Source organism: Peromyscus californicus, unplaced genomic scaffold, assembly GCF_007827085.1.
Source record: "Peromyscus californicus insignis strain IS unplaced genomic scaffold, ASM782708v3 Scaffold_3__1_contigs__length_106647218, whole genome shotgun sequence".
NCBI classification, from domain to species: Eukaryota; Metazoa; Chordata; class Mammalia; order Rodentia; family Cricetidae; genus Peromyscus; species Peromyscus californicus.
Window position 1 is genome coordinate 37,179,821 of NW_026294551.1, and position 22,051 is coordinate 37,201,871.

Below are 22,051 nucleotides of genomic sequence, written 5' to 3' on the forward strand. Positions count from 1 at the left end.
GGGGGGATTACAAGGGTTTCCTGAGACCTCTGCAGGGCGAGAAAACCGTGGGTAAAAGAACCTTTTCCTAGGCATGCACACAGTCTTCATCTGAAATAGTTTGAAACACCTAAAGGAGATATTACCAACCGTGAGCTTGGCTGCTATTTCAGGCTTAACTTTGGGTGTTATGTGTCCACATCGATCCATATGTATGCAATTTTCCTTTTGAAACAGAGTGTCCCCGTATTGTCCCTCTGAGCTCAGGGGGACTCTTCTCTTTGGCCTCTGGAGTACCTGGAGCCATGGAGGCTCCATCGTGCTTTTCTTGGGCAGTTTTTTGTTTTTTTTTTGTTGGAGCTGAGGACCGAACCCAGGGCCTTGCACTTGCTAGGCAAGCGGTCTACCACTGAGCTAAATCTCCAACCCCTCTTGGGCAGTCTTAACCCTGAGCATATACAGAGTAACAGGCACTTTCCCCAAGTTAAACCAGGTGTAACACTCAAGATTCTGTTAACATGACAAAACCCAACTGCACTCTCTCTTGGTGTTGCCTAGGACAAAAAAGGTGTAAGCTGAAAAAGGTAATTTTCTAATGACTTACTAATTTGGCAATTCTTAAAAAACAACTTTGGGCTAAACAGAAGCTGCATCAGAGTCCCATATGTCAGCAACCTATGCCATGATGGGTTAGCTACAGTGACAAGTTCTCAGAGTCCCTCAAGGAAAGCTGAAGGCGAGCTAGCATGGCCAGAAGGAAAGCTCCATGTTACTTTATTCTGTGTTCACCAGCCCTGACCAGAGATCCTAGACAGCAGAGAAGTGTGGTAGAGTCAATGCTCTACAAAGACAAACCTAATACACGAAAGCACCACTGAGTAGGGGGCTGTAACACCTTGATCTGAATTGCTGGCTTTCCATAGGAAACATTCTGTGTAAACACATGCAGGTTTTTTCCCTAATTTTTAAAGATCATGTTTATGAATGTTTTGCCTGCATGCATGTGTGTGTACCATGTGTGTGCCTGGTGTCCTTGGAGTCAAAAGAGGGTGTTAGATCCCCCAGAACTGGAATTATAGATGGTTGTGAGTCACTATGTGGTGCTATAAACTGAACCCAGACCCTTTTCAGGGACAGCAAGAGGCTTTAACAGACAAGCCATCTATCCAGCATGCAGTTTTAAAAGAATGACAGAAAACAGAACTTGAAACAGTCCACAGAACATTTGTCGTTCACAAAGGAACAACGACCACAGTAAAAAGACAAACCTAATAGAGGGAAGTTTGGGGCTTGAGTGGAGTAATGGTGCTAGGGATTTGGTCAGACATCGGATCGCTTAATGCTAAAAAGCCACATGTGTGATCGGGAATCAGTGATTAAGCTCTGTGGCCGTAAAACACAGTGTGAAGGGATGACTTGTGTCCTCAAAGACCCTTTTGTTTTTTAAAAAGAATTCCATTTATTTCTGCATATATTGTGGGGTATATGAAGGTGGGAGATGACCCCCTCCATCATGTGGGTTCTGGAGAACAAACTCACTGAGCCATCCTGCTAGCCCAAAGAGGTTACAAGGCATCACTTGCCCCTTTCCCAGGGGGCAAGCAGAGGCTGGATCCTAAGGTGAGCAACGAGACAATGGAGGGAGACCCACCTCCATCCCCATGGCCTCCCCTTCTCCTTGCCTAGACTTTACTTTTTCGTGAGGCACAGTGATCTTGATCACGAATCCTACAGGCCCTGGTCCACAGAACAATGAGCCTCATCCTTGTCCTTTCGTCTGCCCTTGGATCACACCACAGACTCCACTTACTCGAGTCAGGTTTTCACTGTGGCTCCTGACTGTATGGAAAATGCCAAATCAGAAGTGTTATCTAAAGGCTCCACTCAAATCTAGGTATTTGGGTCAATGAAATTTGAAAAACTCACAAGCTGTTCATTAAAGTCATGATTCCTGGAAGTCACCAGGAGGGTTTCATAGTTGATACAGAAACTTCCCACCCAAAGTTCCAAAGACACAATGCTCTATCTTACACCATCACCCTGAAAGCTTCTTAAATACGGTGAAGAACAACACAAGCAACACCTTTATTTCATTCATTCATTCATCTATCTATTTATTTTGTCTATTTGTTTGTTTGTTTATTTGGGAGGGGTCCTCCATGGACAACTGAGCCCCAGTACTCTGAATATAATCTTTTGTGTAATAGGAAGCCACCTTTATAATACCCAAAATATTATAGGTTCAGGTCAAGAACTCCAGACCATATTGATTATATCTCCAAGGAGGAAGGACTCTCCAGCATCGTCTGTATCCACCCTAACAGGGATGGCTTGTAAGTGTCTGTGACACGAAGAATTTCATTCCTGTCAGTGCCAGGACCAGAAAGCCAATGACCAGTCAGGTCTGTCAGTTGTTGCCCGAAGCAACAAGGACAAGATGGGAATTCATCGTTCTGGAATGTCATCTGCCAGCTGCGTTCACACATTTTCACCACCTGAATAACTGATTCTCCTGACTCCCTCATGGCTCATTTCAGCACACATGATTTTGAAATGAATATTTGATCAGGTAGGGCAGAAAGAGATTTGGACTTATCTGAGGTGTCACCATAATGCACTTTTAATAATTCCAAGTATCAGGAGCAAGGTGTCTTAGAATTTCTTCTTGGGATATTTGAGAAATGGACCTGTGATCCTAATTAAGGAAGATTAAACGAGATAAGACACTCAAAGACACTTAGCACAGTGTTGAGTGCTTAGAAATAAATACTGTGTCCTGACAGCATTTCCTTCTGTCCATTGGCAAAGATCCTACAATATCTCACAGAGCCTGAGCTACTGTGAGATGAGGGTCTCAGGATGGCAGGGGAACATGAAAAATCACCCCCCCTTTCCAATGTCTAATTTTATCAAAACTGAAAGCCATCATCCAAACCTAGGGAGAAAAAAGAGAGAGAGTTGGTGCCTTTAGACTGCTTCTTTCTCCCCACAGCTCCTGGAATCATGCATTGATGATGTTCAGAAGTTCAGGAAAACTCACAGCCCTTCACATACTCCTTTGGAAAAACTCCTTGCTGGCGTTATCTGTAAGGAGTACATGGCTTAGACAGCTATTGGCGACCATCAACTTCTCAGACGTGGCTCCTTTGTTTCTGTTTCACCCTGTCAGTTTTCTAAGTTTCTTACTGGTTTTTGAAGGTCTCATTCTTTCAACTCCCTTGGTCTGATCCCTTCAATGGCTGTTTGTTCTGCTTTCTAAGGCAGAGTTTCTTAGTTACTGTTCTATTTCTGTGAGGAGACACCATGACCAAGGCAACTAAGAAAATAAAGCATTCAGTTGGGGCTTGCTTACAGTTTCAGAGGCTGAGTCCATGACCGTCATGGTGAGGAAATGTTGCAGCAGACAGGTAGATATGGAGCTGGAGTAGTTGTGAGCTTACATCTTATTCATGTAGACAGCAGTGAGACTGGGCCTGGCCTGGGCTTCTGAAACCACAAAGCCTACCCCCCAGTGACACACCTCCTCCAACAAGGCCTCACCTCCTAATTCTTCCCTCAAAAGTTCCATCAATTAGGGGCTAAGTATTCAAACATATGAGGCTATGGGGGTCATTCCCAATCAAACAACCACACAGAGTCTCATGTAGACAAGGCTGACCTTGAACTCCTGACACCCAGCCTAAGCCTCCCAATTCATAGGCATGTGCCACCATGCCTGGCTCAATGAAATATCTCTAATAATATGCTTTTGAGTCACAAAATATTACTCTGGCTCTTTTTTAAATTTTGTCCATTTTCTTCAAACATTACAAATATGATACCAATTCCCTCTAACAAGATTCTATTTAATGGTGAAATGTTAACCCTTCACACCATAGGACTGAGACAACCATGCTCAGCATCACTATTTCTGTTGAGCAGTGACATGGAAATCTAAGCAAGTTTGAAGAGGAAAATAGAAAGAATGGGGAGAAATAAAATTAACTTTGCTGATAACACACAGTGAAAATTACAAAAAATTCTAGTGGGATTAAAAAAACAATCAAATGTCATCTGAATTGCGGCAGAAATGACTAAGTTGATTATGGATGTGTATGTGTATTTGTGTAAGCACATACCCAGCAGTTTTTGTCAGATTCCCTTTGTGCTAATCCACACACTCGCCCCAAACAAGCTTCATCTATGCACCTTACACAAGTCAGCATTTAAACTATTAATATAATTATTAGACCTGAGGTCAATAAAATCTTTTTCAACAGTTACCCTATGTAGCCTGGGCTGACCTTGAACTCACAGCCCTCTGCCTCCTGATGGCTATACTACCAAGCCTGGCTAAAATCCTTATGGATAAAAACAAACGGCCTTTGGCTGAACCACATCAAGGAAAGTTGGTCACATTCCTGGCTGTGGCGGGAAGGACAGAGCGCTAATACCATCCTCAAAGTTGGGAGATTCTCTGTTGATTTGACGCTGACAACCTTAGCTTCAGCATGAAGCTAAAATCCTACCAGTCGCCTTTCCTCCCTGATGACATTAAATTCTTCTGTCCCATTTTTTGACAGGAACAAATACATAAAATTCAGAACAGCACCAATTTGGTCATTTGGAAAGTACTGCATCTTTCCTGAACACTGACATCCTTTACTATATGATATGAAAAAATACATTAGTTATTATTATCACACATCTAAGTATTGGGGTCCTGTGAGATACAAAGTTCTCAATTTTCCAATATTCGGTAGAATGCTCTAGTTTTATTATTGAAAAAAAAAAACCAATATCATTGTTTCCCTCAAAGTGACAGGAACATTGTATATATTTATTTTTAAAAATCACCTAAATATCCACACACTGCCACCTGGTCTTTCACAGTTAGAATGGCATTCCTCAAAAACACTTGCCAGGTCAGAGTACAACTCTAATAATTGCATCACTGTGGTAGTTGCTTTCTGCCAGTTCAGTCCTGCACTAAGTAGTGAACACCTGCAAGAATGTCAAATCATGAACCAAGATGTGTAAAATACATGTGTGAAATGACTGTAATTACGTAAAGCTCTATAGGGGCAAAGCTAACTATGGTGACTGAGGTCCCCATACACAGGAGTCCACACTGACTGAAGTACAGTCATGGACACCGGGGCCTAGCTACATTGTCCAGGCTGCCCTCAAACTCACAGGTGCAAGCAATGCTCCCGCTTCAGCCTCATAAGCTGCTAAGAGGACAGGCACACGTAGGAAATGCAGTCATTCTGAAATCACTACTACAGTCCCCCTCAGACTTGGGTTAGCCATTCTTGTTCCTGCTAGCACAAGCTTCCAGAACTTCTTTTCTCAGGAACAAACATTTTCATTTGGATTATTTATTTTAGCTTTTCTGCGACAGTCCCCAAATATATCCAGAGGAATGTGAGGAGCCCAGGCTCCAGCCTGCTGTCTGGATGAGGTCTCAGCCTGTTCTTTACTTGCCTGAGGGACTCGCTGTGCTTCAGAGAGGGGTTTCGTTTGCTTCTAATGTACAGATGACACCTGTAAGCATGAGCCTCTCAGGCTCTAGGACACAATTTACAATAGCGTGACACTTAGAATTTAACAATCACGTCACAAAGACAAATGGAAGAGTTTCTAATACTGCCCCACGCACTGTCCCTGTACCACTGCTATCGTGGGCTTCCAGCTACACAAACATTGCGCCTTCCTTAGGGTCAAAGTGGAGTTCATGTTTTGTTTTGTTTTGACCTAGTCTCAGAAACTTACTTTTAAATTTTATATGAATGGTAGGTGTTCAAAGGATGAGAACAGATTTAATGCCCACACTCTAATTAAAAATGCTAATCTTAATAACTGAGTTTGGATACTCTCCTCTTCACAGAGGCTGTTCACAGATCAGCACTGCGCCTTCTTTTAATTTTGCCCCTTTCCTTAATCCTCTTATTGCTCCAACAATAGCTTTGAAGACCCAAGGGACAAGTCTAGGGTTTTCGTCACTTTATAATCACAAACAATATCCGGAACTGTGTGACTTGAAAGACTTATCATTTATTACCTTCATATTTCTAAAGAAGATTACATATTTTCTATCTGGGAATTATTTAGGAAGTAACTTAAATACATCCCTCTCAAGGAAAGAGAAATCCAAATTCTACACAGAATTCTCATTTTCCACTTGAGGCTGCAGAAAACAGTGAAGTAGGACCATGAACTTACAGACCATGAACATGAATATCACAGCTTCTCCCAGCCAGTTTTAGTTTTATGACTACAAAGCTGCACCATTGCAAACTGAATACTCCTTCCCATCAGCACCTCTGATAGCCTAAGACTGTGGTGGCTGAGAAAGTCTACCTCCAATATGAATGGCAACTGTAGATCAAGTTACAAGTTCTGTCTCCTCCACATGCAGATCAGGAATGTTTGTCCTCTAATCTCAGTCCTTTGAATTCTGTTGATAGGCATTGATCTCTATGGCAAAAGGCAAACCAGGACACACTCAGGGTGACCTGGATCTCCAGTGGCTCTTCAATTATTATGCAAAAGCAAGGTAACATGACACTTTGCTATCTTAAGGATAGGAAGCACAAACCAAAACTTGCAGGAAAGCAAGTGGGTGAGGTGGTGGGTGTCTGTTCCCAGCATCAGGAAGGCTGAGGCAGGATGGCTGGAGCTACATGGGAAGACTGACTCAGGGAAAAAAGGAAAAAAAAAAAAAAAATGGAATTGGGGAACTAAGTTCAAATGATACACCAGCTGCTTCCTCTTTAGAAGTCCTATATTTCAGTTAAAATACAGGAATAACAGTATTAGGTACAAACAATGAGAAAAAAATTAAACTAATGCTTTGTCTAAAAATATTACATATGATTCAAAAATACAGTTTTTTAAATTATTTGAGTGTATATAAAAGTGAGCAATGAGCTCAGGGCCTATTTGTTTTGGGTAGGCTGTGCCTTAGGGAAAATTTTCAAGAATGGTGTTCCCTTCATCTTGAGACTAGAATATCTCACAATCACTGAAGCTCCAAATTTAGGCAACCCAGTGTTTTTATTTTGCATCATCAGAGCTAAGATAAAAATAATGTCTACTTATCAAATATCTATGATCAGCTGAGAAACTGAAATGCACATATTTGCAGAGATAGTAGCTGAGGACATAGACTTTGCCTTGTGCATCGACCAGTAAAAGTTAACAGCGTGCATGTGCATGCATGTGAGTGAGTGAGTGAGTGTGTGTGTGTGTTTATGTGCATTCTACACACATCGCTACATGAAGGAATGAAATGGCAATTAACAACGGGTAAGTTATGAAAGATCTTTTTTGTTCAACAGAATAATGTCACACTAACACACAGATAGCTAAAATAAAAACTCTTCATACAAGGCTTTAAAACTTTTCCCTATTTTATTTTGTGTGTATGGGGGTTTGGCATGTACCACGAGTGTGCCATGTCTGCAGAGGCCAGAAGAGAACACTACATCCCCTGGATCTAGATTTACAGAGGGTTTTGAGATGCAGTGGGTGTGCTGGGAACTGAACAAGTGCTCCTAACAGAGCTAAGCCATCTTTCCAACATCCAGAAACAAGGTTTAAATAAAATATTTTCACTTTGAAATTTATTCTGTGTCTGAGAATGTGTGTGTGATATGTATGTATGTATGTATGTGCTATATATGTATATAAATTCTCTGACGGGTAATTTATATATGTACACACACACACACACACACACTAAATTTTATTTCACTATCTTTGCAAAATTTTTAAGTATAAAAGGATTACCACCACCACAGGGTTAGACAGAGGAGGTTCTGCCACCAAAACTGAAGGACAGCTATAAAATATGCCAAAGGGAAAGTGGGAAGACAGTAGTACATGAAGCAGTACAGAATGGACCAAGGAAGTGCAGAACAACGAAGCCTAAAAAAGGAGATCCCACATCGGGAATTTTCTCTCAGCAACTGGTCACCAAACGTCATCCGAATACATGGGCCACAGTGAAAACATTGCTTCCTGGTTCAGGGACAACTTCAATGAACGTTTTACTTTTGAAAATGGAATCTGTTAGAATTACCGCATTAACTTCTTTCCACAGAGAACTACAATCATTTAGTCTCATTTTGTTAAACATTGGGAGAATAGTGATTCAGTTAACAGCAGTGACCTGATTAAAGCAGACGGAAGCTGGATAACAGAATATTATCCATTCAACCAAACAACACAGACTCCTCATCAAGAGATCCAAACCATGTGAGAGGGAGCTGAAGAGAATTACCCACGAGAGTCCAATTCCTCGTGACTAAGGCTTCTCTGCTCAGAGTTAGAGCAGCACACACGTTTACTGTCCTGGATAGTTCATAAAGGAAACATGGATTTCAGGAGGAAAAATGGCATAAAATAAATAAATAGTAACAGAGCTCGGCCAGCAAAAAAAAAAGAGTCCCTTCTCTACCCAAAATGTTGGCAGTTTCAGAGGTTAAAGGCCACAAAGCAACAACCCACAAAACCTTAGGCTGCACCTTTGATAGGGATGCAAGCAGATCAAGTGTGATTCTACTCTATTACTCAAAAGTCAAATTAAATTCTGTTTTTTTTTAAAAAACATACACAATGGATTAAATGGTTTACTGAACTTTCTCCTTATTCATGAAACAACTTAACCTAAAGCTAAAACTGTTCTCTGATCAATATAATATGCATTATTACTTCAGAATACCATCTCAAATACACCTGACACACAGCAACCACTTTGGCAGCATGCATTACTAGTGCCTAATTGTTTGACAGCGAAATTAATAATATTGTAGAGTTTAAGAATTTATTAAAAGCCTAATAAGGCCTGAACATAATAATGAATAAGTACTTCAACACGGTAAGCAGTGATTTCAGACCAGCTCCCTGTTGGCGCTACCCAAATGCTTGTTCCTTACTGATCTCAAAAGTCCCACTTGGGCTGGAGAGATGGCTCAGAGGTTAAGAGCACTGACTGCTCTTCCAGAGGTCCTGAGTTCAATTCCCAGCAACCACATGGTGGCTCATAACCATCTGTAATGAGATCTGGTGCCCTCTTCCTGTAGACATGCATGCAGACACAACACTGTATACATAACAAATAAATAAATCTTTAAAAAAAAAAAAAAAAAAGTCCCACTTGATGCAGGGGAGCCAGGAGAGAGCTCACCCAGGTCCCTGCCTGTTGCAGACAACAGCCATATTTATCAACTTCTAGCAGAAAAACAAGAATGTATATGCTAATCAAAGACCCTACATTACAGTGGAGGTATAGGTATGGATATAGACAGCTTGATACGACCTGAAGTGTAATCAATTGACCAAAATAAGTACCTAACTCGGAACTAAGAAAATACACGAAGCCCATGCACTTTGAGACAGAATCAGGCAGCAGTCTTGTAATGGGTTCTGCTCTTTCACAGCTTAAGCCTCAATCAAATCAACTGTTTGTGAGGATTTTGAAACCGCCACAGATTAAAATCTGTTCTAATTTAACTCTTCAACTACTGCGGAATTATTGATAAATCCACCGGGACAGAGTTTGGGGTCACACCCATCCTGTGAGATCTTCAGATGTTCCCCACATGTGGCAACACTGTGTGCACCATCATTCTCCCTTTCTACACTCATCTTGGACACAAGAAAGCGAATTATCACAACCAGCTCAGTGACTCACCAGGCTTTGCCGAGAACATCTCCATAATACAAATGAAGCCACCAGAGCCAAAGAGTCACTAAGGAGTCATGTTCCAGAAATTAATGCTACACATTCACAGGCTGATTGCAAGCTTAGGAAATTAAGAACTGTAGGAGACACACCAGGGTTAAGCTGATGAATTTCTCAGCTCCGTGAGGCTATCTAAGATAGCACATTTGGACTGCCTCTGCCGCCACAGACCAGGCACTTTGATACTCCACAGGTCGAGTAAATTGAATCCATATATTGTATTTATGCTCTCTGTCAAGGTTGCTGCTTGACATTTCAAGTGATCAAAGGCAAACAGTCATCAACCCTGTAGCCTTCAATACTATGTTCATTACATTTAATCAAGGGCCGGCTCCACCTTCCCACTCAGCAACACTAAGAATGTCTGAATACATGGCAGTTTTCTGTAGCAAATAGAGGCACACTACTGTATAAAGACATGAAAACCTCAACCAACAAAACAGCAGAGGAAAGAAAATGAGTCTCATCCTCTCTAGTGTGTAAGAAAATCAAACCTAAAAGCCGAGGAATGCTCTGTAAGCACCCTACCTGAGGCAGCATCAATCACTGTGGAAACTCCCCTTCGATCAGAGACTGGACGAGATGACCCTGGCATGCTGACTGGGTCAGAGCGGACCGGCTGGATCCTGCAATGCAATTTCATTTAGTTCACATATGTTACTGGCATGGAAACTGTCACTTCCTACAACAGACCTTAAATCAGGAATACTGGAATGGCTTAATCCATTAAAGAACCATACATTCTAAAACCAGACAAAAAAGGAGCTACAGTCCTGAATGCCTACACAAGGCCAAAGCTCTAAACACATAACATTCCCACCTTACCAGGCACACTCTAACTTCTTCTTATTAACTTGTGTTGTTCAGTGGATTAAGAAAGGAGTTGAGGCCGGGCGGTGGTGGCGCACGCCTTTAATCCCAGCACTCGGGAGGCAGAGGCAGGTGGATCTCTGTGAGTTCGAGGCCAGCCTGGTCTACAGAGCGAGATCCAGGAAAGGCGCAAAGCTACACAGAGAAACCCTGTCTCGAAAAACAAAACAAAACAAAACAAAAAAAAAGAAAGGAGTTGAAAAGGTAAAATTGGAGTAAAAAAAATGAATAGAATTGGAAAAGAAGGAAAATACAGTGAAAATTCTGGCTTTTCCAAAGCATACATATGAACATTTCATGAACAGCATCAGAGCTGAGTACAACAGAAGACAGCAATGATACAGCCTTGCTGTCCTGGAACTCTCTCTGTAGACCAGGCTGGCCTGAAACTCACTGAGATCCTCCTGCCTCTGCCCCCCCCCCCCCCCAGTGTTGGGATTAAAGGTGTGTGCCACTACATCTAGCCATAATTTAAATATTTAAGACACTGTCATGTTGTCATTACTGTTGTTTTATTAACAAGGATAAGAGAGGATAACCAGGCTGTGTTGTGCTGCAGAAGTCAACCAGAGCAGTTACTGAGCAACTTCCATAAGATTATCAAACACTATATAGTAACGAATTTAGGCCTCAGCAAAACTGGTTTATTACATACAATATGAAGGAGCTCAAGAAGGATAATGTATAAATGCTGAGTCTCCAGTTGCTTTAGAACAAATACTATTAAGACAATAACTACAATTGAAAGATCTAAGTCCCAGGCAGTGAGAGGGAACAATGTATGCACTTTTGGTAATTCACACAATGAGATTTTTACTGAACATTAACAGTATGCATAATTTTATTTCAGGAGCAAGTTGAAATGAAATGTAAAATATGAGATATGTTTACAGATACAAGCTACTCATGAACTGCTACTAAGGAAAACTAAGGTTCAGAATGAGATGTCAAAGGTAATAAAAGTGCAGAACAAGAAGATGGGAGATGCAGTCAGTGACAGCAGCATATTTGATGGTGGCCAATAAGATCCCACTATATAGTGACATGGCTATCACAGTTTGTGCAAGTTGATAATAGAATGTTCATGCAACAACACAATCATCACACAATTTCTCACTAAGCAATACACGACTGTGCACATCAGACAGGCTTCTCTTGGAACTAGGCAACATCTGGATCTGTTCAGCTATGCAGACCAGGCTGGGCTTGAAATCACAGAGATCTACTGCCTTTGTGCTGGGATTAAAGATAACCGTACCCTTAGGATTAAAGATAACTGGGCAACCATGCCCAGTACTATACCAACCTTAATGGTATAATATGGGGAAAAGGACAGTGAAATCAACACAAAGGATGAGCTGAGATTTAAAAAGAAAAAAAGTCCTTCATAATTTTAAAGAAAAGGTCCAATGAATGTCCTGCCATCTGACCACTGAGGCCAGTGGGACACACCCAAGGGGAGAGCAGCTGAGCCAGCGTGGAGAACTGAGATAAGGGGACTACTGACTAGCTGCTAGACTCAATCATAACGGACACTGAAGGATGATAAAATTAAAACACGCATTTCTCATTAAAGCTGAGTCTTCTTCTGTAAGCCAGGCTGGCTTCAGACCTTCCTACTTCAGCCTCTCAAGTGCTGGGAATACAGGCATAATTGGTTAGAAGTTAAAGTCTTCAGCAAGATTGTAAGCAAGTCTATTTGTTCAAACCCTAAAGTGCAAATTACAAATACAATCAAAACAAATATATAAACTTATATCTTGGATAAATATATTTCATATCAACAAACAATGCAACACTCTAGTTAATCAATCGTAAGCAATTTAAAGTTAGATTAAAACAATATTAGGAGCTCTTTTGTATTTAAAAAGGAAGGGGTCTTTAAGAAAAACTGAAAGAATTTTGAAAATGTAGAGTTGTTTAAAAAATAAATTGTTATAAAATATTAGAAGGACTGTATCTGAGATGCCCAGTGAAAGCTGCATGAAGCTAGAGGGTAGACTACGCATGTAGGCACTACGGATGCTTTCACATGACAAAAAGCGGGGGCTCCCACAGCACCTGGTGATGGTGACTGGTGAAAAGTGGTAGGATCTTGTGCATTTCACAGAGAGAATAAATAGTTTAGAGACAAAGGTCTCCTGCTTTAAAAGTTTTACTACTGATACTTACATAATCATGTGATGCTGTAAACAGGAATCACTAAAGGATAGCCTTGACTACTTAAGTTAGCCCATGTTTAATAACCAGCAACACTGAATGTGGTCCAGCAGTCTACATTCACTGTCTGCCGTCTCGGGGTCATGCTTAAAGACTGTAACAAAATGATGTTCAAGAAGGAAGTCACTGAAAGCAAACTAAGCTCACAGAAAGATGAGCACTAGACAGGGCTTAAACTAGGACTTCGGAAAGCCAGGCGGTGGTGGTGCACGCCTTTAATCCCTGCCTCAAAAAACAAAACAAAACAAAAAACCAAAACAACAACAACAAAAAAAAAACCCCCAAAAAATAAAACCTAGGACTTAGGAGAAAACTTCATCCCTAGGAAGCACACTAAAACTACATCAAGGCCTGAGGATGTAGCAGCATGGCAGAGCACCCGCCCACCATGTACAAGGCCCCAAGTTCTGCCTTTAGCACTATGGAAGGGAGGAAGTGGCGTGTGGGGGGCGGCGGGGGGAGGCAGAGGGAAGGAACAAAACAAAACAAAAACAAGGAAGAAAAGAACAAAACACTTAGTTAAGCTAGTGGTACATGCTTACAATCCAAGTATTTGGAAGACAGGAGAGGAGGGATCACAAGTTCAAAGCCAGCCTGAGCTTTATAGCCAGAACATGTCAATAAAAAGAAAAATTAAGTATCGGTGGAGCAAAAGCAAAACCATAAAAACAGAAGACTAAGGACCTTATTGAAAGCATAGATGGCTTCTATAGTGCCCATTAGGGAATAGGGTTTCAAATTTCCAGATATATTCTGGGATAGAAATGGCATGACTCCATGAACATATGTGGCAGGAGAAAAGATATGTGAGGAATGGACCTAGACCAAGTGTGCTACATCACACCTATAACCCCGGCATCCAGCAGGAGGCTGAGGCAGGAGGACAATCATGGGTTCAAAACCATCCTGACTACACAGTGAATTCCAGAACAACCTGGGCTGCAGAATCAGAACCAGTCACTAAACAAACAAAATTTTAAAAATTAAGAAATAAAAGAAACCCTGGGTTCTGGCTTTAGCAGTAGATCTGAGGAGTCAGAAAGGATTGGGAATGAGAGAAAGAGTTTCTGTCCAGACAGTGAAATAAATGCTCAATGCTCTCTAGACACCACCACAAGAAAAGTCAGGTGGGCAAGTGGCATCATTTACATCCCAGCCCTTCTATGCATAGTTCCCAGTTCCAAACCGAGTGCCTGGCATGCACACAACAACTACATCCTGCCTTTAAAGAATGAAAAAATTTTCGAAAGCCTAATCTAGCCGGGCAACCATTTTGGTTTTGTTTTGTTTTGAGACAAGGTCTCTCTTATGTGGTCCTGGCTGGGTTTAAAATCACAGAGATCAAACCAGCTCTGTTGAGTACTATGATTAAAGGCATGCACCATCACACCCAGCTTGATTTTTGTTATTGTTTTATTTTTATAAATTTTTATAATTCTTTTATTTTATGTACATTGCTGTTTTGCCTGCGTGTATGTCTGTGTGAGGGTGTCAGATCCCCTGGCACAGGAGTTACAAATAGTTGTGAGCTGCCATGTGGGTGCTAGGAATTGAATTCAGGTCCCCTTGAAGAGCAGTCAGTACTCTTAACTGCTGAGCCATCTCTCCAACCCTGGTTTTGTTATTTTTTTAAAAACAATTTTTATTGCTGCTGACAAAGAATAAAGGTATATTTCATCATGTGATTAGAATATAATTTCCCATAATTTTATTTTTAAAAATATACAATACATAATAGATATCTAAAAATTTTGCAAAGGGTGTTCTTATGGCCTTGAACTCACAAACCACCCATCATAGCCTCTTGAATGCTGGGATTAAAGATGTGTGCAATTATACCCAGTCAGAGCTTATTAACAGACTGATTTTTTTCCTGATGGAGGCTGACTGGACTCAGCCTCAGCCATATGAGGAAACCCTTTAGCACTCAGCCATATCCCAGTCCTAGAATTCTTTTAAAAGAAAAGACAAGTAAAATGGAGATTGTATTACATTAAACTGAGCCCTTCAGTAGCTACTGGTGTCTGTTAGACAGACAAATTAAATGCTATGCAAATGCTAGGCTCCAAAATTTAAAAATAACTAAATTGCATCACAAAAATCAAGATGAAAAACATATATTTTAGATATGTATATAATTCTGACATATAAGAAGCAGAGAGTACCTGGGAAGAACCAGGCCACAAATTACAAATGAATCTCACTAACACTCCGTCTTGCATGATGCAAGGTAATGAGAAAGGCACAGGTGAAGAAAGATGAGGAAAGGCACATTCACCATATCAACAAAGACCCATAAACCTCTGGTATTAGCAAAAAGGCATTTCAGAAGGATTGGTTGCATGTGCTCAGCCCCTGAGTGACGACAGGTAACATGGAGTCAACACCAGGATTCTGAGTCAAAAGGAGAAATGTGAACACTGCACAGGACACATGTTTCAAAGGAAGACATCAATCCTGACTTGCAAGTAACCTCCTGGTTTTCTATCTCTTCTTACCTGAGACTGTTGAGATCTAGATCATCTGTATCAAAATCCAAGAGTGGCTGTGGTGTGTCGCTAGGACCGTGAGATTGCAACACAGACGAACTAGATGATATGACCGTAGTCTGGCCTGAGGGGTGGATGGTTTTAAATTGGAACTGGGGACCCATCCACAGGCGTCTGTGGGGTCCAGTGTGTGTCACAATTTCAACCTGAAAAAGAGACGGAATTGTGGTTTTGATATATTATGGCCTGCAGAGGTCACGTCACAAGCCCTGCACCTCTTCTTAAACCCACCTTCCCTTTTAGTGACATAAAGACAGAGAGAGCACCTGGAGCAAAAATATAATCACAATCATCACCTACATGGACATTCCTGTTCTCACAGGGGAATTAATTTGGTTCCCAGTATACACAACCAGTGGCTCAAATGGCTTAGAAGTCCAGGTCTAGGGGTGCAGTACTCCTTTCTGAACTCTCAGAGAACCCCAATACACATACATATGCACATAATTTAAAGTAAAATCTTAACCCAAATTGCTTCCTGCAAGAGCTATAGTGTAACAAAAGTCCCAATACCAGGGATGAGAAGCGCTCTTTGGCATGGTTGGTCAGGGTTGTCAAAGCCTCTCAAAACACTACAGAATGCTGCTATTGCCCTTGCTTATGCAAGTCCCTATTGCTGAAGATGCCATGCACTTCAGACCCAGGAGCCAAGGACTCGACAGCATCTGACCTGAAAGCCTCCTACCTGGGAACTAGCTTTCATGATAGTAGAATTTGCCATGCAAGCTTCCAAAGGAGGGAAGCAAACCAGCTCTGGCACCTATGAACCACAATGACCAGCAAGGCACCAAACACTCAGGGCACAACAGCAGTACATATGCCTTCGTGGTAAGCAACAGCTCTCTAATTGGACCAAGACCTGCTCCACAAGAGGAAAATCACTCCGTACTGGAACCCTAGCTAACTACTGGAGACTAATATGGTAATGGATCTTGGAGAAGAATCTACAGCCTCCACTTTACTAAGGCAGCATAATCTCTACTATATTCTCAAGAGCTATCATTCTGTCCACAGATTAGTTCTTACCCCTCATCATCTCTTTGAAACAGATAGAGACCATTACAGAAAACTATAACCAATCAAAATGCATAGCTGTGGAGCCCAGTCTCAATGAATGTACCTACAACATATTCCTACATCTAAGTCTCAGGGATGATTGTGGAAGAGGGGACAGAAAGATTTGAAGAACCAGAGAGATAGGAAGTTTGTTGTGAGATCAAGTCTCCTAGAAATGTCTGAGAAGGTGTACCCATGAAGTCTCACAAACATGGATGCCTAAACACAACTAAACAGGAACATGTTCCCAAGAGACATGCTAATAGGGAAGGGGGCGTGCTCACAGAGCCCCAGCCACAGACAAAGACCTGCAGGCAACTAGGAATGCTGAGGGGAGAAAGGGTCTTTCCCAGGAGAGGGTACACAAACTGGCTATCCAGTACCAAATGGTCAGCCTTGAAAATACACATAGACTGTTATACTGAGCAGGTTGTAATCATCTATTTAGGAATAAACACGCGCACACACACACACACACACGCCACCATCACCATGAAATAAAGAGAAAAAGACCATGAATTTTAAAGAAAATGGGGGGGGTGTGTGTACATAGAAGAGTTTGAAAGGAGGAAAGAGAAAGGGGAAATTATGTAATTATATTATAATCTCAAGAAAAATTTAACCCAAAATTGTAGAAATGTACATATATCAACATACACACAACATATGCACCATATTGTGTATCTAAAACCCAAAAATTCCATGAAAGCGAATGGGATTGTAGAGTTGAAAACCTGACTTGTCTACCCCATGGAACTAGCATGAGCTCCTTAGGGACTGACTGCCTTTGTAAACCCAACAAGGTCAGTATTGACCACAACGTGGGCACGCAATGGGAGCAACTAAAAACTGTTCTTTCAAGCTCTTGAAAAATGTGCAGTTGTTCTTAGCTCTATAAAGCTAAGATAAGGTCCCAAATAATTTCACAAATGAAGCTGCTTTCCTTGTATAACACAATAGTATATTTATGTTGCTTCCAAGTGTTCTCACATCTACTTTTTACATAATTTTTCAAGATTTATCTTTATTTATGTGTTATGTATCTGTGTGAGGGTATGTCACATGTGTGCAGGTGCCCAGGGAGTCCAGATGATAGCATGGGATCCCTAGGGGCCAGACTACAGGCAGCTGTGAGTCTCCCAGTGTGGGAGCTGGGGACTCCATGCACTTAACCACTGGGCTGCCTCTCCAGCCCAAACATCTATTTTTCAATAAAGCAGCTATTATGTTTTCTTTCATGTAACTGATACTTGATCAAAATGTTTTCTCAACTGTCATAAACATTGACAAAGGGTTTTACACACAGTAAAACAGTAGTTTGGAAGTTTTATAAGCATCACGCTCCATGGAAGGGGTGGAGTGCTGCCAGGATTATACTCAATACTATGAGAAAAAAGAGACAGAAGACAGGGGACCCTGAAAAGGACTCCGCAGACGATCCTTTTGAAGAACAGCTTGTGCAAATCTTCAGCAAAAGTCAACTATACTTCCCCCAGCCTTGCCGGTGCTGTATCCACCTCTGTGCAAAAAGGCTTTATCAAACTGGCTTCCCACGTGCCTCGAGTCCTGCCCTCATTCTTTTATACTTAATTACATTTCTCAGATTGCAGTGATTAAGTCTTAACAAAACACAACTGACAAAGTTCACAGAGTGCAAAGGCATGTGTGAGTTCGAGAGGGCCCAGGCATGCTGGTCTGGGAAGGATATTCACATGCCCACTAATGACAGGGAGAAAACACTTAGATCAAGGACAGTGATTTCTGATTCTCAGAGTTGCATTTGGCAATGTAAATTAGGCCACAGATAAAGAATTGTGTATATTTTAAGCTCAAAACCATCAGTGTCACAGAGCCGAGAGGTAAACATATGCCTGTGCAATTTCACTGAGGCGATAGCCAGATGTTGCTGTATTCCCGTTCCTGTTGTGTGCAGGACAAACATATTGCATGCACTTTCACCCTGACAGCACACATTACCGCTTCTTCTGAAAGCAAGGCTGAAGTGAGGGACAGTGGGTGCTTTGCCAGCACTCCTGGACAGAACGAGTGCACAGTGGGTTTCTTTTTTCTGGATATTAGCAGGCGAGGAAGGACCTCAGCATGTCAGGAGACGGACTGTCATTACGGAGCATTCCGTGAGCATTGTTGGGTGTTGGAATAAACACACATCAAGCAGGAATGGTTTGTTCCTCCAGTTTCTAGGGCCACTGCAGCTTTTCAGGCTACCCTCCCTGAGAACATCACAAAGGGTCCCACTTCTCTGAGGCACCTGTCTGATAAAGGCTGCCAAATGGGTAATGCGAGACAGGTCATTAACCTCACCAAATGATGTCAGGCTGGAGGCAGACACGACAGCATCTATAATGAAGTCCCTGTAATCGCCCCACTGTGAAATCTGCCCAAGCTGCTTTAAAATGAGAGCGCTTCACTTGAAGACAGAGCCACATAGTAAGGTGAGGGGTGACTAGGTGAAGCTGTTTCAGGAATGGCCACCAGTAACAGCGTGGCCTGGGTGAAACCAGAAAAGAAATTCCAGCAGGAACTGGAAGAAAGCAATGCTGAACTTTCCCAATGAAAGCATTTGGACATTCTGTGTGCCCAGAATCAAAGCAAACATTTGCACAAGCACAGATAATATCAATGAAGGATATATGTAAAATGTACAAGGAAAATATATGTGTGGATTCCTGGAACAATATTTCTAAGACATTCTTAATAAGGAAATACTCATAATTCTGGTGACTCACAAAGAGTTACCAATTATCTCCATTTTCCTATAAGGAAAAGAATAGAATAAACGCAGATTTCCATGCTCCCTTATTGCAACAAACACAAAATATCCGAGTTTTACCTGGGAAAGCCATTCTTCATCTTCCTGTCCACTATGGTCGGAGGCTAAACTGTCATAGGACCCATGTCGAGTAATGGGGCCAGGACTTCCAGGGGGAAGCGCTACAGAAGAAGAAGAAGAAAAAAAAAGAATGTAAACCTCTCCAAACTGTGCAACAAAAAGACAGATGAGAACAAAATCAGCTGAAATAGATAATATTACATAAAACACAGGGGCAATTCATGAACCGAAGATCAAGCAAGTTCTTAGAAAGCTCTCCAACTAACAGTAAACTGGCCAGGCTGTTGGCAAATGCTGTACCCAGCTACTCAGGAGGCTACAGGAAGGGATCTTATCAGGGTTAGCCTGGGCAACAGTAAAAGGCTTCATTAAAAAAAAAATCAGCTGGGCGGTGGTGGCACACACCTTTAATCCCAGCACTCAGGAGGCAGAAGCAGGTGGATCTCTGTGAGTTCAACACCGGCCTCGTCTATAGAGAGAGTTCCAGGACAGGTTTCAAAGTTACACAGAGAAACCCTGTCTAGAAAACAAACAAGCAAACAAACAAACGAAATCAAAACTCAAACAAAACAACTCTAGAAATTTAGCAATGAGATCCCTAGGAAAGGAATAATGAATCCATCTGAACAGCCAAAGTTCACTGAGGAGGCAGCAGACCTACCTGCTAGGTTACTTATAATGGATTCAAAGAACCCATTCTTTATTTTTATCTACAGTGAAGGCATAAAAAGGCATGATGTTTGAGAAACACTTTCAATTGATGAAAAACAATTCATCTATTCAAATATTGCCTTTCTCAGCTACTCTGGGTAATTTCTATACTCCTTGAGTACTCTGATACAGTAGAAACTAGTCTATCTCCTTCTACACAGAACCTCTAGTTAGGAAAAGCAGTAAGGTGCTCTGTTCCTTTATTAGTGTCCGTTGGTTTGCTGGAAACAGATTTTACGCAGGCCAGGCTGCCTCAAAGTCACTATGCAGCTGAGGATGACTTTGAACTCTTTTTGAGGCAGGGTCTCACTATGTAGTCCTGGCTGGCCCTGAACTACAGAGATCCTCCTGTCTCCGCCTCTTGAGTGCTGGGGTTAAGTGCATACACTATCAAGCCCAGCCTTGACTTTAAACTTCTGGTCACCCTGCTCCACTTTGCTAGGATTAAAGCTCTGCACCTGTGCTAGCTTTCTGAAGTGAGAGGATCCAACCCAGTGCTTCCTGCATGCAGGGCAGGCACCCAAGTAGCTCACGTGCTCCAAACAACAAAGTGTTTCTAACATTCATCGAGTTCCAACAGTTACTCAAATGCTGCATCTCCATAACCTCAGGTGCAATCAGTCCTGATGTCTATGAATTCCCTCCATCTCTAGTTTTAAAGCACTTTTAGGTTCACAGTAAAACTGGGCTGAATGCACAACTCCCCAGCCCCCCCCCTTCAGAGGACACAGAACAAAAGAAAAGGCATGGGGTGAAGGAGTGGGAGCAGGATGAGCAGGGAAGAGTCATGGCTGTAACAGGAAACATCATCATTTCCGCTACCAGAGATATTTGTAAATACATCTACACCCCAAATATCCCTAGCACAGACTACTAGAAAGGAAATAAGCAGTTTAACTATTTTTAATACAGATTCCATGAAATGCTTAATACATACATCCATGAGCAGTAAAGGCAATGCCAATCTTATTTGATGATGCCAAGCTAAGGTATGGAGAGAAGATGGAAATCATGGAAAAATTGATACAAACAAAGGAGGTGAAGTATGACCCAAGGCAAGGTTTATATGACACAAGTGCACAAAAAGAGTTATCTGAACTCATTTCTTTTCTTTTTTTGTTTTGTTTTGTTTTGTTTTTTGAGACAGTTTCTCTGTGTAGTTTTGCGCCTTTCCTGGAACTCACTTTGTAGACCAGGCTGGCCTCTAACTCACAGAGATCCGCCTGCCTCTGCCTCCCATGTTGGGATTAAAGGCATGTGCCACCACCGCCCAGCCTGAACTCATTTCAAGAAAAGAAATGGGGCCGGGCGGTGGTGGCGCACGCCTTTAATCCCAGCACTCGGGAGGCAGAGCCAGGCGGATCGCTGTGAGTTCGAGGCCAGCCTGGGCTACCAAGTGAGTTCCAGGAAAGGCGCAAAGCTACACAGAGAAACCCTGTCTCAAAAAACCAAAAAAAAAAAAAAAAAAAAAAAAGAAAAGAAATGGGACCTTATTCAGTGGTTATGGAAAGATATAAACATAATGTCGAAATGTAAGATTTGCAATAGTCCAAACCACTGACTGCTGGTTCTTCAAAATCATGGTTCTCTAGCACAGGCATGTTGATATTTAGCATGAAACCCCAATGATCACAAAGCCACACAACTACATCTTTTATGATGGCAAATCATAAATAAAAGAGTATCCTAACAAATATTCATTATTATTCCGACATTATTTTGGAACTAATTCTGGGATATTCTGTAAAGATGGTAAGTCAACTGGTGTTTCCAAGAGGCAGCCGTTTCCAGACCACTCATCACCTTTGTTTGATTTTTAAATTCTTGCCACAGACAAAGCCAAGAGTAACTAACTCTCAATTCCCTCTCCTCCCTTAAATTAGTATTCAAAAAAAGATGGGGCAGTCCTGCCTATGGCTATGAGTCCAATCTCAGTGCACAGAAGGCAGAGGATTTCATGTTCATGCCAACTTGGGCATTAAAATACTAGTCCAAAAAACAAATCAGAAAATGCCATTAAAAAAAAAACATAACAAAAAGGTTGACTAGGTGACAGCACACGCTGTGAGGAGCAGATGAGAATGG

The 22,051-nt window shown here is 41.7% G+C and overlaps 1 protein-coding gene across 7 annotated transcripts in view; it reads right to left on the bottom strand.

The window, feature by feature from the left end:
• Bcas3 (BCAS3 microtubule associated cell migration factor) overlaps positions 1 to 22,051 on the bottom strand; it is a 506,689-nt gene that overhangs the window by 249,257 nt on the left and 235,381 nt on the right. For all 7 annotated transcript variants that reach the window (XM_052759620.1, XM_052759614.1, XM_052759617.1 and 4 more), the window contains 3 exons: positions 19,256 to 19,356; positions 15,298 to 15,494; positions 10,238 to 10,335 (listed from right to left, as the gene is read on the bottom strand). In XM_052759620.1, coding sequence (XP_052615580.1) covers positions 10,238 to 10,335; positions 15,298 to 15,494; positions 19,256 to 19,356 — 396 coding nt within the window. The remainder of the gene's footprint in view (positions 1 to 10,237; positions 10,336 to 15,297; positions 15,495 to 19,255; positions 19,357 to 22,051) is intronic.